The sequence below is a fragment of the Cryptomeria japonica genome, chromosome 9 (genome assembly GCF_030272615.1).
Source record: "Cryptomeria japonica chromosome 9, Sugi_1.0, whole genome shotgun sequence".
Lineage (NCBI taxonomy): Eukaryota > Viridiplantae > Streptophyta > Pinopsida > Cupressales > Cupressaceae > Cryptomeria > Cryptomeria japonica.
The window spans coordinates 705,086,356-705,102,892 of NC_081413.1; the positions used below are offsets into that span (position 1 = coordinate 705,086,356).

General features: G+C 38.7%; 1 protein-coding gene across 3 annotated transcripts in view; it reads left to right on the forward strand.

Moving 5' to 3' along the window:
• Positions 1-16,537, forward strand: part of LOC131073917 (peptide chain release factor APG3, chloroplastic) — a 195,186-nt gene that overhangs the window by 25,597 nt on the left and 153,052 nt on the right. For 2 of the 3 annotated variants that reach the window (XM_058010426.2, XM_058010427.2), the window contains exon 2: positions 14,074-14,130. The exons of the other annotated variant lie outside the window; for it this stretch is intronic. In XM_058010426.2, the coding sequence (XP_057866409.1) occupies positions 14,074-14,130 (57 nt within the window). The remainder of the gene's footprint in view (positions 1-14,073; positions 14,131-16,537) is intronic. 3 annotated transcript variants of the gene reach the window in all.

Below are 16,537 nucleotides of genomic sequence, written 5' to 3' on the forward strand. Positions count from 1 at the left end.
ACTGGGACGCAAACCCCAGGATTAGGATTGGCTGGGACGTAGCCCTCAGCAATCTTTGGCACCGGACTTATAAGGCATTGTGTGTGGTGATTAAGGACAGAGGCATCAATTCTCAGTAGGGTTTCAGCATGGCCTACCATCTTTCCAGTGGAGACGTGGTTCATTGCAGCTGGAGGAATGCCATTTGCAGCAAATACACCACGTGGTGTATAGGGTATTGCTTGTATTCACTTCCAGTGTATGTGGGGTTGGAGAACATTCTTCATCTTCCAGTTTGACTTTGAATTTGTATGAGAGCTTGGGAAATACATTGGATTCATTGTTTGGCTTTGTAATTCAGACAAATCTGCCTGGTACGATTTGCAATAATTCTGACTTTTGCTGTATACCTCATTTATTTCAGTATTGCTTCATATTTGCTGTTATCTATTCCTTCCTATGCTATTAAACAATCAAAAACACAAAAACAAACAACCCTTTCTGCACTTCTGTCTAGTTCTGTAAGAAAAACTTAAATAAACAGGAAAACAAAATAAAAAATAAAAAAATTACATCAGGTTAATAGCAAAGATCTATCAGGGATCTTTCAGTGGTATCAGAGCCTGCATCCTGCCAGCCTGTAGGGTTTATGAGAAATTATCACATTTGGGTACTGGATAAAAAGTTTTGATAATTCATTTCAGCATCTGGATACTGAATAAAAGGTTTTGATAATTCATATCAGCAACCGGGTAGTTGTCAGCCTACACATTTATGCTTACAGTCGACAGCTAGTAAGACAATACGTTGGCCAAAGTCCCAAAATTGTTGAGAACAAACTTTTATTTCGACTTTCAAGATCCGTTGGGATATTAGTTTAGTTACAGGTAAATACCATGGCTAGAACTAAAATTGGGCACTCAAAAGTTTCATCTTCTCCAGCACGTAAAAGAAGGATGCCTCCTGCCAAGATATTTAATGATACAGTTATGAGCAGCTATCATCAGTATTGTTCTCTTCCTAAGATGATACGTGAGCTCCTTTCCTTCACACAATTTATGGGTGTACCCGGAGCAGATGAAAATAACTTGGTAGCTACAAGTTCAGGTCAGTGGCAAAGAAGGAAAGAAGAATCAAGGGTGCAGGAATTAGGAATGGACAGAGAACTTTCATTTAGGGGTAATATACCTCTACATAAGAATGTTTTGGTGCCCTCAAGTTCCGATGAGTGGGACAAGAATTTATGTGATGATTTTGTTAGACATGTGGATTCAACTCAAGGAGACATTAGGACAGCTTTGGATAATGAATTGTCCTCACCTTCCATGCAGGGGATTTCCCAAGAGGCAACTGATTTAGAGGTTAGCAATTCTGATTTTTATGACAGCATTGAGGTACCTTTGCATCAGCTTGAGGTATCAATGTCTACACTTGTGCAAGATGGTGCCAATGGGCTGTCACATGAAGGTATTCAAAATTCGGGTACCAATTATGCTTGGAATGTTGAGAACTCATATCATCATGATTCTGATTTTATAGATCAGACCTTAGAATCCAGCCCAGTATGTTCTCTTAGTAGCACTGGACCCCAGGATCGTGAGCCAGTGGGTTGTGTGGACACATGGGATGCAGAAGAGAGTGATGACAGTGCATTTTCAGCAGTATCATCATTGATAGATGTGGTGTTCTCAGAGGCACAGAGCAGCAGTACTTTGGATGAGGTTGTATCCATGGCCGAGTGCATACATGATGTTGACTACAGAGAGGTACAGGATACAGATACAAATTCTTTCCACAATGTAGATTTTGAGTTTGTACAGTTACAGGGGAGCCAACATTTTCGGACTCCTCATCACCTGATTGGACAACTCAAGGTTGATGACAGGCATATAGACACAGTTATTGAGCATTTCGATGTCACTCGCCAGTTGTTGGCTACACATAGTTGGAGCACCCTCATGATTGATGAGCAGGGCAGCAGTGATTTTTCCTTACCAGAGTTTCATGCTCTTTATGGAGCCATTGGGATATTGAAGCATGAGTATTTACAGTTAGTGGCTGACCGAGATTATCTCCTTCAGAGGGATTTTATTAGTTATGGTGCTTTGTTGAGGGAAGAGGAGGAAGTTGATATCCTCTCTCAGGAGCTTGAGGTGACTGTTGTTGCATGGGAGGATACCCAGTTGTCCCTTCAAGAAGCGAACTCCAGATTGGAGGAGCTTTCTGATAGATTGAGAGTGGCACAGACATCATCAGCGATAGATATAGTACAGTGTTCTATTGTGACACTACGAGATTCACCAAAGAGTTGTGATTTGACTCACGATATTACTCCATCATTGTTTTCACAGGCGACTAGCAGTTTGTCAGCTGGTTGGGAGTATGATACTCCTGTTGACTTGTTTCCTTCTCTGGAAAGCAAATCTTCTTTTACACCTCTTACAGCTGACGAGGGAAACCAGTATGTTACACCGCAGAGCCACAGTGCTCAGTTGAGGTGTATTATCGATTTTGGATCTCAGACATATGAGTTGTCTTCGGATTCATGGTTTGAGAGCAGTGGGAGTGATGATGAGTTTGATGGACAAGATTATGACACAGAGCCATTGAGTGAGCCTACGAGAGTCCATTTAGATTACCTCGTGAGGAGTGCACTTCATTTCTCTTTTAGTCCGATTGTAGATGATTGGATGGCTCGCAGATGTGAGTTGGTTCGGGACTTATACTATCCGTGTTGCGATAGTGCTCTCCCATCTTCAGAGGATAGAGTTATTGATTGCAGGCACCTGATCCAGCAGTTTGGGATGGATTGTTTGCAGGATCAGCAAACAATCAACCGTTATGATGAGCAGCGACCGTCAGAGTTTTTCATCTCCTTGACACAGAGACTTCATCCAGGATCATGGGGGAAGGATGATGCATGGATTAGCAGGTGTGTTGTTGTGGATGGTTATCACAGGTGTGAGAGTTTCACAGTGGCTGTAGAGAGACACGGTATCGAGGATGCCTCTTACTATCATTGTCTCTTCATGACAGATGGATGTGGATTTAGTTTTATTTGGGATCCAGGTGTTGATTCATTTGATAAAACATCTTATAGGGATTATAGTATGTTGCTCCAAATATTAAGATTATATGGCACTTATATCAGAGGAGAGCAGCAGGAGCAGTTTATGTCCTACAGGTGGTTTGTGTGGGATCATGGTATAGACATGTGTAATACCTTTCTTTCGTGGATCCTACATGGGTTGCTTCACTTCAGATGTATAGATGTAGTCATGGGTGTACAGTGGTTGTTGACACTTGGACGGTATGTTCGTAATTTCATGAGGATGGAGCTGGAGTTTACCCACTATCCATCTCAGTTTATCGAGCAGAGTGGGACAACAATTGATCCACAGGTTGATTGTCATCAGATAGCTAACGTGGATGAGTTATGTGATGTTACTCCTAGTGAGTACTTTGAGCCAGTTGATGTGGCAGTTTCACCTGATTCTCTAGACAGGGTGATTGTTTCATTGCTGGTTGGTGATTACATATTTTTAGATGCCAGTCTGGACAGTGATGATTTTAGTCAGTATTATATATTGTTTAGTGAGTTGGCATTAGATCTTCCAGCACATTAGCAGCAGTGTGTGGCAGTTGTGTGTCACTTGTGTCAAATGGGGTCAGATCATAGAGGGTCTTCCATGGATTGGCATTCATTAGATATTATGACAGATGTTATGCATGTTGGTAATCACCGACACACTAGTGATCTTGGAATTTATGGATATTTGATCTATGGAGATGATATAGTTTTCCATTGCTCACTTGAGGTATTTAGCGGGAGCTATGCTTCGCTCTGGGACCCAAGCAGTGTTGATTTGATAGCACAGGTGCTTCAGCATTTTGAGGAGCCATTCCAGACCGAGGTATTGCATGTTGTTTATATCAGAGATGAGCAACAGTTACATGCAATGATTTGTTTACGTCTTATTTGGGATGGTGGAGGATTGGTGTTTCAGTTGCTTGTGGGCAAGCATCTCCAAGAGGGGAGGACTGTCATGTCCCCTCTTTAGCTCTGTCTAGCAGAGACATGTGAGTCAGCTTATTATGGGGTCGTGTAGGCTGACAGGGTTGGACAGAGACCCGGTATGGTTATTCAGTGTCGGAGACTTGGTGTTCTAGGAGTTATTGATCAATTGGGAGACATTCCTTGTTTTTAGGAGGCAGTTCCTACTTTTTAGGAGGTTTGATCATGCCCAAGGTTGGGTCTCCATGAGATGCCTCTTTGGGTTCAGTTTCAGAGAGATTGGGCTTGTTTCCTAAATTTTAGGAGCATCCCTAGATTTTAGGGATGAGACTACCAGTGAATCCTTGATTTCCGACTTCAGTCACAGACAGGTGACAGGATGATTTTAGGGTTTGTAATGTCAGTTGGGCATTTTATGGCTATTTGGGTTATATTTTTAATATTTCCTAAGTTAGCGTTTAATAATTAAATAAGGCTAAGTTGTTAGCCATTTTGGAGTAATAAGGGGATTTTTGGCCTCATCTGGATGCGCACCCTATTGTGTGATAGCTCGTTGGAAAGATCTTGAAATTCTTTAAATCTTTCTCTTTGGTCTCAGGGCAATTCAGTGAGCGGATTTCTGTCTATGAGGAAAAAGGTCATTTTCTAGTAACATGACCACTTTAAAATAAGAAATTATAACATTTCCACTAGACCATGCCACTTGGAGATAATTAGGGTTCGATTTGCAATTGAGAGGGGTTATAAGGGGATAGGAGCTTCATTCTATGATCATCTTTTGCATATTTGACAACTTGTATGAATTTGCTCTGGAGAGCGATTTCTAGACTGGGACGCAAACCCCAGGATTAGGATTGGCTGGGACGTAGCCCTCAACAATCTTTGGCACCGGACTTATAAGGCATTGTGTGTGGTGATTAAGGACAGAGGCATCAATTCTCAGTAGGGTTTCAGCGTGGCCTACCATCTTTCTAGTGGAGACGTGGTTCATTGCAGCTGGAGGAATGCCATTTGCAGCAAATACACCACGTGGTGTATAGGGTATTGCTTGTATTCACTTCCAGTGTATGTGGGGTTGGAGAACATTCTTCATCTTCCAGTTTGACTTTGAATTTGTATGAGAGCTTGGGAAATACATTGGATTCATTGTTTGGCTTTGTAATTCAGACAAATCTGCCTGGTACGATTTGCAATAATTCTGACTTTTGCTGTATACCTCATTTATTTCAGTATTGCTTCATATTTGCTGTTATCTATTCCTTCCTATGCTATTAAACAATCAAAAACACAAAAACAAACAACCCTTTCTGCACTTCTGTCTAGTTCTGTAAGAAAAACTTAAATAAACAGGAAAACAAAATTAAAAATAAAAAAATTACAGCAGGTTAACAGCAAAGATCTATCAGGGATCTTTCAGCTCCCCCTATCTACAAACTAAACTAATCTAATATGGATGGGACAACAGTCTTTCTTCTTTTTTCAAGAAAAACTATACTCTTTTCTCTTCACATAAAAGTAATAGCAATTGGAAACAAATACATAAATGAGACTTTTTTGTAGGATTTTTGGATCATAAAGGGAAGCAAAGTTTCCATGAAGGCACAAAGACCTCCGTCACTTCCCTGGGACGAGAAAACAGAAATGAAAGCACAAAGTCTTCAACACCTTTACTGTCCTATCAACCTTTGTAGATGATTTTCTGGTAACTAAGCACAATATGTAGCAGCTCAAAGTCTAACCACATGATGCACCTCTTCTGCACAAACATAGAAAATAAAAGCAGTGCAAAGTCTGCAAGTTACCCCTTTGCTTGAGCGTCCTACAATAGTTTCAGACGTGACAAGCAGCTCAAAGTCTGCAGTATTAAATCTCCTAGAAAATCTCCACAAAAATTTGCTTGAAATCTTCAACAAATCTGCCTTCTTGGCTGGTCGGGTTTTTTGAAATAAAGAACAAGTTTTATTTTACATGCAATAATGAAAATCGGGTTTTGGATTTCATATTACATGTTTAAAATGTCACTTTATCTTGCACAAGGCAAAATCGGGTTTTAAAAACCCTTTAGCAAGTTCTAAAAATGCCTTTATTTTCACTTATGGAGCAAATCGGGTTTTTGAGATTCAATTGCAAGTTTTAAAATGTCACTTTATCTCCATTCTCAACAAAATCGGGTTTTTGAGAGAGAAAGACAAGTTATAATAACTTATAAAGGGGAAAATAAAATCCCTTCAACAAGTTTTAATAACTTATCACATGTAATAGGAGAATAAAATCCTCATTACAAGTAAAAAGACTAAAATAGGAACTTTATAAAAGAATTACAAGTGACTTTTTAAATTTGCAATTTAAAATTAACTTGTAACTTATCCAAAAAATCCCTATTATGACTTAAAAAACCAAAAAGTATCAAGGGGGAAATAAAAAGTAAGTTACAAGTTCTTTTTTCAATAAAGTGCACTTGCAATTAGCTAAAAATTTCCCTACAAAGACTAAAACAAAAGAAAATATTAAAACTTGCAACTTAAGGAAAATTTCCCACTTGTAGTTAGGGAGAAAAAACCCGAAATTGAAGGAAAGACACAGAAAATAAATCCAAAATGCGATGAAATTTGAAACGTGGTTCGAGGATGGACTAAGGATTAAGCCAGTCCAAGGGCGAAGCAAAATTTTGCCTCGGGAAGTGTTGACGTGTTTTTTTAGGACAGCGTCTAACACAGAATAAAGTTGCCTAACAATCACTTCACTCTCTCTTGATCAAAGTACGATTGCATGCTAAGATTGCAAGAAGTTCAAACAATCGACTCCAAGGTTCCTTTATGCTATGGATGTGACTCAATTGGCTGATGTGATTGCTGGTAATCCAAGGGGCCTTACGTTTGCATTGTTCTTTCACTTCTTTGCTGTGGCTGGAACTCCATCATCGGATATGGAAATTCTGCGACGTTGTTGCTTCGAACGGACTAAAATGAACTGAAAGAAAAGGGAAAGGGTTCAGAAGGATCTAAATCTACTCCTAAAGGCAGTGATAACAATGAATAGTGCTTTGGTGGACAAATTCCAAATAAACCAAGCTCTGCTTCATCAAGATCAACTACAACTCTGCAAGAACCGGTGCAATCTTCTGGGGATGCTAGAGAATTTTCAAATCGAGAAAGTATATTTGAATACCCAAAAACGACGCAATCCAAACGACTATCCACAATCGAACTCAACACAAATTTAGGGGGCTCAGACTAACTTTACACTGCAACTTACAATCAACAAGATGCAAAAAGTATGAACCATGGAAATTCATTAGACACCATTACATTCTCTATTGAAATCAAAGCACTTTACTATTTCTAATCTAAGTGAGGAAGGTGAAACCATGCAAGTTTTGAAAAAATAACTTAAGTGGACACCATCAGAGAACAATGTTTCACTATTATTTTCTCAAAAACTTATCGCAACAATTCGATGCAAAACTCCCTCCCCTTTACAAATGAGGGGGTCACCCTTTATATAGGCCTCAAGCCATGATTACATGCAAACCCTAATTAAGGTTTTCCCTAAAAGATTCTCCCCTCAAGATGCAACAAGGTGGGAATCTCCAATTAATAACCCATCATGCCCATATGCAATTAATTCGATCCCGTTACAATTAATTAAATTCAAAAAGTGCCCACTATACAATGAATGTACCCTCATGCAAAAATCACCCATGATGCCATAAATGCACCATCATCTTCTGAATGTGACGGCTGCATGCAGAAGGAATCTGTCATAATGCCATAAATGTGACGGCTGCATGTAGAGAGATGCTTCATTAATTCAACGTCCGTTGACTCGGCTGCCACTTGGCGAGAAAACCTTGGACAGAGAAAACTTTAGGAGAGAAGAATTTGATCCATGAAGATTTTTTCTTGAAGTTTCTCGAACTCTCCTTACTCTTGAGGAGATTTTCAACAATTTTTCAACATCTCCTATTGTTTAGGAATTTCCACAATTTTAGGGTTTTGGTCTAGGAGAGAGAATTCTCTCACGTATCCATATCTTCAAAAATTTCTAAATTTGGAGGTCATTTGACCCTTGAAAATGGATTTTTCAAATTCTTCCCTGGGGGGGAAATTTCTTGTTTAGTTCATCCCTGATTCCTTCCTTGCGTTAGAAATTTTATCTTCAATTCATCCTTGGGTGTGATTTCTTGTTGTGGAGGAATTCTCCTTTGGAAAGGAATTTGTTCCTTACCCCGAGGAAGGAAATTCTTCATGCCTTAGCCAATTTTCATGATTTCCAAGAACTATGTCCTGAAGGAAGAAATTTCAAACACTTAGTCAATTTTTTACCTTTCCTTGGATTCTGTTTTGAAGGAAGGAATTTCCAACACATAGCCAATTTTTTCACTTTCTTGGAATTCTCCTTTGGAAAGGAATTTGTTCCTTACCCCGAGGAAGGAAATTCTTCATGCCTTAGCCAATTTTCATGATTTCCAAGAACTATGTCCTAAAGGAAGAAATTTCAAACACTTAGTCAATTTTTTACCTTCCTTGGAACTCTGTCCTAAAGGAAGAAATTTCAAACACTTAGTCAATTTTTTACCTTCCTTGGAACTCTGTCCTAAAGGAAGGAATGTCCGACACACAACCAATTTTTTCACTTTCTTGGAATTTCTTCTTCTTGGGCGCAATTTTGACTTGGAGGATTCAATGAAATTTGTGAATCCTCCATGCCTCCTTCATTTTGGCGCTTGTCCCTCATCTTGGACAAAATTTTGACTTGGTGGAGGATTCAGTGAATTTGTGAATCCTCCATGCCTCCTTCTATCTGGCGCTCCTTCTCTCACTTGGGCGCTAAAATGCCTTGGTCAAGGACTCTTGCAATTTGCTTGTTTCTCCATGCATTCTTCATTCTAGTGCCCTCCACAAGGCTAGGGCGGGAATTCCTCCTGAGGAAGGAATTCATTGTTTTGTGAATTGTCCATGTCCTCTTTTCAACATCCCTATTTTTAGGGATCCTCCTAAAATTTAGGAGCCAGGTTCATTGGATGGGGAATTTCATCCCGATTTCGAATCTATAAAATTTTCCATACTTCGTCGAGATCTGGTGTCTAAAAATAGCAAATTCGAAAATTCACCCAAGGGGAACTTTGCTTTTTATTCCTCCTTGACTCCTTGGATTCCATGCCTTAAGCAAAATTTCAATTTTTTAGCTTGTGTGAAATTTTCACCATGCCAAGGATTCATGGATTTTCCTTCTCTCCTTGGGAACCTCATTTCAGCACCTGACTCCAGACTTGGGCGCATTTTTGCGTTGTCCATGTACTCGCAAATTTTTCCACCTCTCCTTGGCTTCTCCATTTCAGCGCCTGACTCCAGACTTGGGCGCATTTTCCCTCTGTCCATGGATTCATGGATTTTTCCTCCTCTCCTTGGGATCTTCAATTTAGCGCCTGACTCCAGACTTGGGCGGAATTTTGCCAGTGCCAGGGATTCATGGATTTTCCTTTTGTCCTTGGGAATCCCATTTTGGCGCCCAATTCCAGACTTGGGCAGAATTTTGCCAGTGCCAGGGATTCATGGATTTTCCTTCTGAACTTGGGAATCCCATTTTGGCGCCCAATTCCAGACTTGGGCCAAATTTTGCCAGTGCCAGGGATTCATGGATTTTCCTTCTGTCCTTGGGAATCCAATTTTGGCGCTTGACTACATATTTGGGCAGAATTTCCACTATGCCATGGATTCATGGAATTTTCTATTTGTCCTTGCCTTCCTCATTTTGGCGCCCAACTGCATATTTGGGCGGAATTTCCACTATGCCATGGATTCATGGAATTTTCCATTTGTCCTTGCCTTCCTTATTTTGGCGAATTTTTGAGCTTTCCATTTTAGGCATAGGCTTCTAGCACTTGATCAATTTCTGGCTTTCTCTGTCTGTTGTCTGACTTACCGGAATTAGAAATGTTTGTGAATGTCTGATCCTTGTCGCCTTATCTGACTGACCTTGCCAGTACTGACTTTCCAAAAATAGAAACATTCAAAATGTCAGCGTTAGACCCCTAGACAGGGTGCAGGAATGACTTACTGTAAATAGAAACTTAATAAAAATAGAAATTACTAAAAATAGTAAGTTTGATTTTTGGCAAAATGACGACATTCCGAGACTTGGAAAAATCCCTAAAAAATAGGGACTTTCTAAAAATAGAAAGTTGCTAAATTTGGGCTCAAATTTTACTGGGAGGTCCCTTGGAGGGTCCTGATTCCAGTCATATGTTCAGTTTTCCCAAAACCCTAACAGAAACCCCTAAAATCTAGGATAAAAGACATAAACCCAAAAACAAGAAAAAACAGGCCCTAGGCTTAGCCGAATTTGCTCAAACGAAAGGTAGACTTGACCAATATGACCCCCAAACTCTTGCAAAGTAGAGAGACTGACGAGACTATTGCGAAAAGACCCCAAAAATGCAAGCCAAAAGACCGGGAGGGCCTACAAAGTAGGGGGTCCCCATTTGCAATGGGGCGATGTGTGAAAAGTTGAAAACGTCACAACAGGAAGCATGCCATAGAGTAAAATTTTTATTTTTTTACAAATTTTTTATGTAATGGTCCATCATTTTTGAAAACAAAAAATGAGTACAATACCTCAATGGGTCAAACCACTTAGGGGAAGTATTTTTTTAATAAAAATAAACATTTTAACATGTTTTATGATGCCAAAAGTCCAACCCTAAACCCAAATTCGAATTAGGGTTTGAGGAATGTTAAAAGAGCATTTGGGAGTTCATTTGTACATTATGTTTTGATGATTTTTGAAGAATTCTTTACCATCAGTAGGTTTGCAATGTATATTGCAGGGTTCTGGAGTAGATTTGAAGACGAAAACCTTCAAATTGCAAGTGTAGGACGAAAACCTTTCCATCTATTAGCAAATTGATCTTCATTGAAGGCTCTTTTCAGATCATTGGGGCCAAATTTCAAGCAAATCAGAGAAATTCTTCTTCTCATGGGAACAAATTTCAGATTTGAGCAGAGAGATCACAATTTCCAGCAAGTTTGTAACCCCGATCAGTAGATTGTACCTTTCCTAGGCTAGCCATACAATCATATCTTGCTTGGGGTTTTCAATAAAATAATTGCAGGGGTTTTGAGTCAGCAAATTGCATTGTTCTTCATTGTTAGCATCAAGGAATAATATATTGGAGATCATTTTGGAGGAATAAGGTCAATTGAGATCAGGAAATGCAATAATACAGGGAAATACTACATTCCAGGAGGGTCTTACCTGGCAAGAAATAAGAATTCCATCTGGGTCTGCTTAGAACTTCCCAAATTGTTTTTGGTAATTATCTACTAGGAGAATAAAATACCTTGGAGCAATTTGCAGCACTTGGAGGCTCCTTTATTGCTTTGTGCATCACCTCCAACATCAAAATAAGCTCATCTAGGCAGGGCTTTGGACACTTGGTAGGCCAAATTTGGCTCTAGTTGTCTTAAATAATCACTTTCTTGAATTTTGTAATTTGCTGCAATAAAATCAGACTTCTGATTTCCTATTTTCAGAATTAGTTTAGATTTCTATATGTACTATCTCTTGTAATGTCCCCATTTTTGAAGTAAGAATAATTAATTAATTTAATTAGTTAAGTTGTCCAAATTATTGGTTATTTGATATCTTCTCTTGTGTAGACTTGTGGAGCCAAGGGTTTCTGCAGACTTAATCATTTGGGAACGAAACCTTCCTATGATTTGCATAGCTGAGGTGGTGAGAGATCCTCCAAGGGGTTGCAGCTGAGAGTGGAGGATAATTTCAGTCCTTCACATTGTGCTTAATGAGTTTTGATTGCATCTTCAGAGTAGACGTTTCATGGTATTTTCAGTTCATCCTCATTGATCATATAAGTGCATTGATTCCTATTGGGAAGGATAGGCGATTCTCTTAGAAGACCAATTGAAGGAGGAATTGGAAGGTTGCTGGTTGTGTAGCAGGTCTGAAACAAATCGAGCTCTACCCTCCATTCCTATGATTTTGCTATTATCACCTTGTGGAAGCAACAAGACCTTCATTGGAGGACAGCTCTAGCATTGGGGACATAAGGCGATTCACTTAGGAGCATTTGGGAGAAGAAATAAGAAGATTTCAGAGGTCAAATCGGATCTGAGGACAAGTCGAACCAGACTTCTATTTCTTACGATTTTGCTCCTATCTACGTATCTTCGCATCGAACTTAACAATTGGTGACAGCACTGTGATTGGAGTAGGACAACGAACATTGTCAGGGGATTATGGAAGACTTAGGAGCTGATAAATAATTATTATCGGACCTTCATACTTGCAGCAGGGGCGATTTTGAATTGAAGACGAGTCGATTTGGCATTGTGAGGGCTCCAAAACAAGGGATATTGATTGCTTCTTCAATCTAAAGGCTAGGCGATACATATCAGGTTCCTTTGACATCATATTTCCTTGTGTTAATCAGTTATATGCATGTGTCCATGGTTGTCATGTATCTTCAGATTTTCTGAGTAAACCATTGATAATTGCTAAGTGTTTGGGCATTGATTTGGTCATTGTAAAGAGCTCATTTGACTCATAAATAAGGAGTAATAAGTTTGCATATCATTTTCTCATTATCCTATGGTTTCATGCCAACTGTTTGATGAAATTACAGTCAGCTGCGGGTGTGTGATTTTGTATCCAAATTTGTGTAATTACATTGAAAACTAGTTGCTCAATCATCCTAGGAGGTTATGCTATCATTGAGTAGTTGTTTGTAAGTCATACTTTGATGAAAACTTGTGGTTGATGCCTTCAAAACAAGTCTGAAACTCTGTAACAGTCATACAGCATAACACGCAAGTTATAGAATCCGCATAACATGCAGATTGACAGCCAACTGTTTGTCAATATTCCTTGCATATTCAGTCTATCAACTGCAGGGGATATTTCATCTCTACTGTGCAACATTCAAAAAAGTCAATAACACGCAAGTTATCCTAAAATCTCTTCAAAAACCAAAAATAATTATACTCTGGCCAAAGAATTGAATCAAACAAACAAATCAGCTGTCAAAATCAGTGGTTGGCATCTTTCAAATACCTGCAACTAATTTCATTTGGAATGTTGTGGTTTATTACTGCATATGAAGATGCCCCTTGTGCATCATTACTCGAAGGTGTAGTAGCCTGATGGGTTTTTTACTCTGCTTGCTCTGAATGAAGCGTTTGATTAGCTATTGTTGCCCATCTTTTAATGATTTCATTACCCTGAGAAATTCCTACTCTTTATTGTTGTTTGATGTCTTTTTCTTTCTCTGTTTTCTCTAATAGCGTCTCACTTCCTCGACACTTTTTGACATGTGATAAAAACTATGTAAAAATCTCTCTCGGAAGGCTCAGCTATTTACAATCTGGTGGCTGTATCTAAGAAAAAAATTTAGGCAAATAGCCATTTCTTTTATGCCAACCCCCTCAATACCCCCTCAATGAATCTTGTATAGTGTGCATATTTGTATATCTTGTCTTTAGTTTTAAGTCTATTTTGTGTAGCTTAAGTGTGGGTTTAGTTAATTTCTTAGGGAGCTTCTCCTCCTAATTTGAAGAACAGTTCTATTGTACACATAGTCCTCTTTTGTGCTGTATTGCAAAAGTCAAAAGAAAATGCTAACATGGCCAATGTTTACCTGTGATTTCTACTATAATCTCATGGATTGGTTCCTTTGCTCTCTTTGGTTTCTCAGTGAGTATTTTGTGGACATTATCAAGATACCACACTCTAAAAATCATTCACAAGCAGGTAGCTGCCATTTTTGAAGATAAAATTTATACTTTAAAAAATGAGTATGAAGCAGCTGAAAATCCATCAAACGTTTGGATATTTTAGTATCCTAACCCGTTCCAATTATTTGAATTTGGTTTCTATCATCGCATATAGTTTTGATTATATCTGAGTCTCTGACTATTTGGATGCAACGGCAGCTCCTGGATAAAATGCTTTTGTTTCCCTTGATTTATTGATGTCATCTTTTATAAATCTGTTTTTGTTCGCTTCAGTCTTAGATTGGTAACTTTTATTTTTGTTTAAATGTTGTTTTAAATCTGTTGCAGGAGCCATATTTAATAGCAAAATTGGATTCTGCAGAGAGAACATGGAAGGAACTATCGGTATATTTCCTGATATTTTTTGATCACATTATCTACACATCTATTTGGTTATTATTTGCTTTCTCCTTAAAATCGGATCAATTGATCAATTTGTATCTAAATAAAATATGAACGTACACAAACAGTGATAATTTCATCTTGCTGTTATGTTTGGTTGACACAATATATTTTGAAAATTTCAAACTACACATCTTTCTTGGATACCAATAAGATGCTTTATTCTTAAGAAGTTTGCCTTCATTTTCTTTGTTCTTCAAATTTCTTTCCTCTGAGCTAAATAACTGTTTGGTTCTTTTCTTCCCTTTGCCTCAGTTATGAATTTTTATTTCTCAGTTTGTTTGCAATTAGACTTTCATCTCATCCTAGTTTTGCATAAAGAATTTTACCCTTCGTTTCTTATTATTCTCTTGCCTTTCTTCATTTCTTTTAATTTTTTTATTTGCCTTCCCTAGACAATGGATTAATCTAGTCATTGATTGCTTTTGGGAATGTTTTTACCAAGCAGCTATACCAAGAATGAAGCTTACATTTGTAGGGATTGTTTTCATTGTCCTCCAGCTCTTTTGTATATATTTATAGTATTTTTTTCCCAAGATCTAGGCCAGGAAAAGTTATTGCTTAGTTTTATGATACTGAAAAAATGGTGGAAAGAACAGCATATATCTTCAAACACTAATTTTATTCTAAACATAGGGAATAAATAGATAAGGTACTACACCAGAACAAAGAAAAACAGAACATAATACTCATTTGCAGTTAAGCGAACAGTCCAAGGAGGTTTGTTTTGTAGCAGTGACAGTACTACAGGATCTTCTCATCATAGCCCACCTAGAGACATGGCTGATAGAAACAGGGGGAGGGTTTGTTCAGTGGGTCCTAACACCTGAGGTGAAAGAAAGTTTGATGCAATGTTAGATATGATATCTCAAATGTTTGCTAAGTTCAACCAAAACATGCCACAGGGGGTCCAGAACAACACAGGGTAATACCATGCAAGCTGGGGAGAACAGTTCTATGAGCTAGCAAAGTAATAATGGACACATAGCTGCAACAGTGTCAAGGTCCCTACAATCTTCTTTCAAATGCAAAGAGGAGTTACATGTTGTTCAAGAGGTTTAGCTCCCATTGGTTGATGAGGTGAGACATGCTTATGTAGAGTATGAAACTCTTTTTATGGAGATCAAAACCCTTTTATCTTTGAATGATTATTTGAATTGAAGGAAGAAAATTGGTGGAAGAGCTGAGTAGAGAGGACCAGCAGTACAAAGGGACTTTCAGCAGGCCATGGGTAAGGTTACTCTAGCTCACTTTGATGGAAGTGACGAATGCACAACTAGAGCATGGGCTCAAAAGTTTTATAACTACTTGGCTCTAAGGCCTATGTCAGAGGATGAGGCAATAAGGTTTGCTACTTTGCACTTGGATGGCATAGAACATGAGTGGTGGTACCATGGCCTAGTTACCTTGGGTCATTATCTAATCACTACATACAATGAGTTCACCAACGAACTCATTGAGAGGTTTGATAAAAGGGATCTCGAATTGCATTTAACAGAGTTGACTCAACTCAAGCAATATGGTTCTCTGGACACATACATGGCAGAATTTCAGATACTTTTAGTGATGGTTCCTCGTATCATAGAGAGGAGATTGGTAGTTATTTTCAGTGAAGGAATCATGGAGCCCATTAGGGGATGGGTTAAGGCTTTTGATTCAGCATCATTATAGGAAGCTATGATGAAAGCAAGAAGCATGGAGTTGGCTGCCCTGAGAAGCAAGTTACAATCAAAAGAAAGAAGGATAGAAACATTTTCAGGAGCACACAAATCAGAGTAGAAGACATCTTCTAGATATAAGAAATTGTGCTTCACTTGCAAGAAGCCTTGGGGCTCAAGACACAAATGTGCTACCAAGGGAAAGGCACACCAAATTGGGTTCTATTCAGTTGATGAATTAACAACAAAAAATTCAAACAAGCAAGCTGGTTCAGAGGAGAAAGAGGAGGAAAAATCTTAAGAAGAGTTAGAGGAGGAGAGTGAGGGCACTATTGCCCAGCTTTATAGTTTCTAGAGAAATGAATAATTTAGAGTTTGTGGAGTACTTTGAGGGCAGCGTGTGGTGGCTTTGATTGACATAGATGCTACTTATAATTTCATAGAGGATGTTGGTGATTTCGGGATGATGGTTTTAGATGGATTCACCATTACATGCACTAGGGTGATCTCACAATTGAGCTTACAGTTAGGTAATTATGATGTTAAGGATGACTTCTATGTGATTAGTATTGGGGATACAATGCAGTGTTGGGCATAGGGTGTTTGAGATCCTTGGGTGAGATCACACTTAATTTTCAAACCATGGAGCTGATTTTTGAATTTGAAGGTAAGAATGTGGTCTTAAGGGGAGT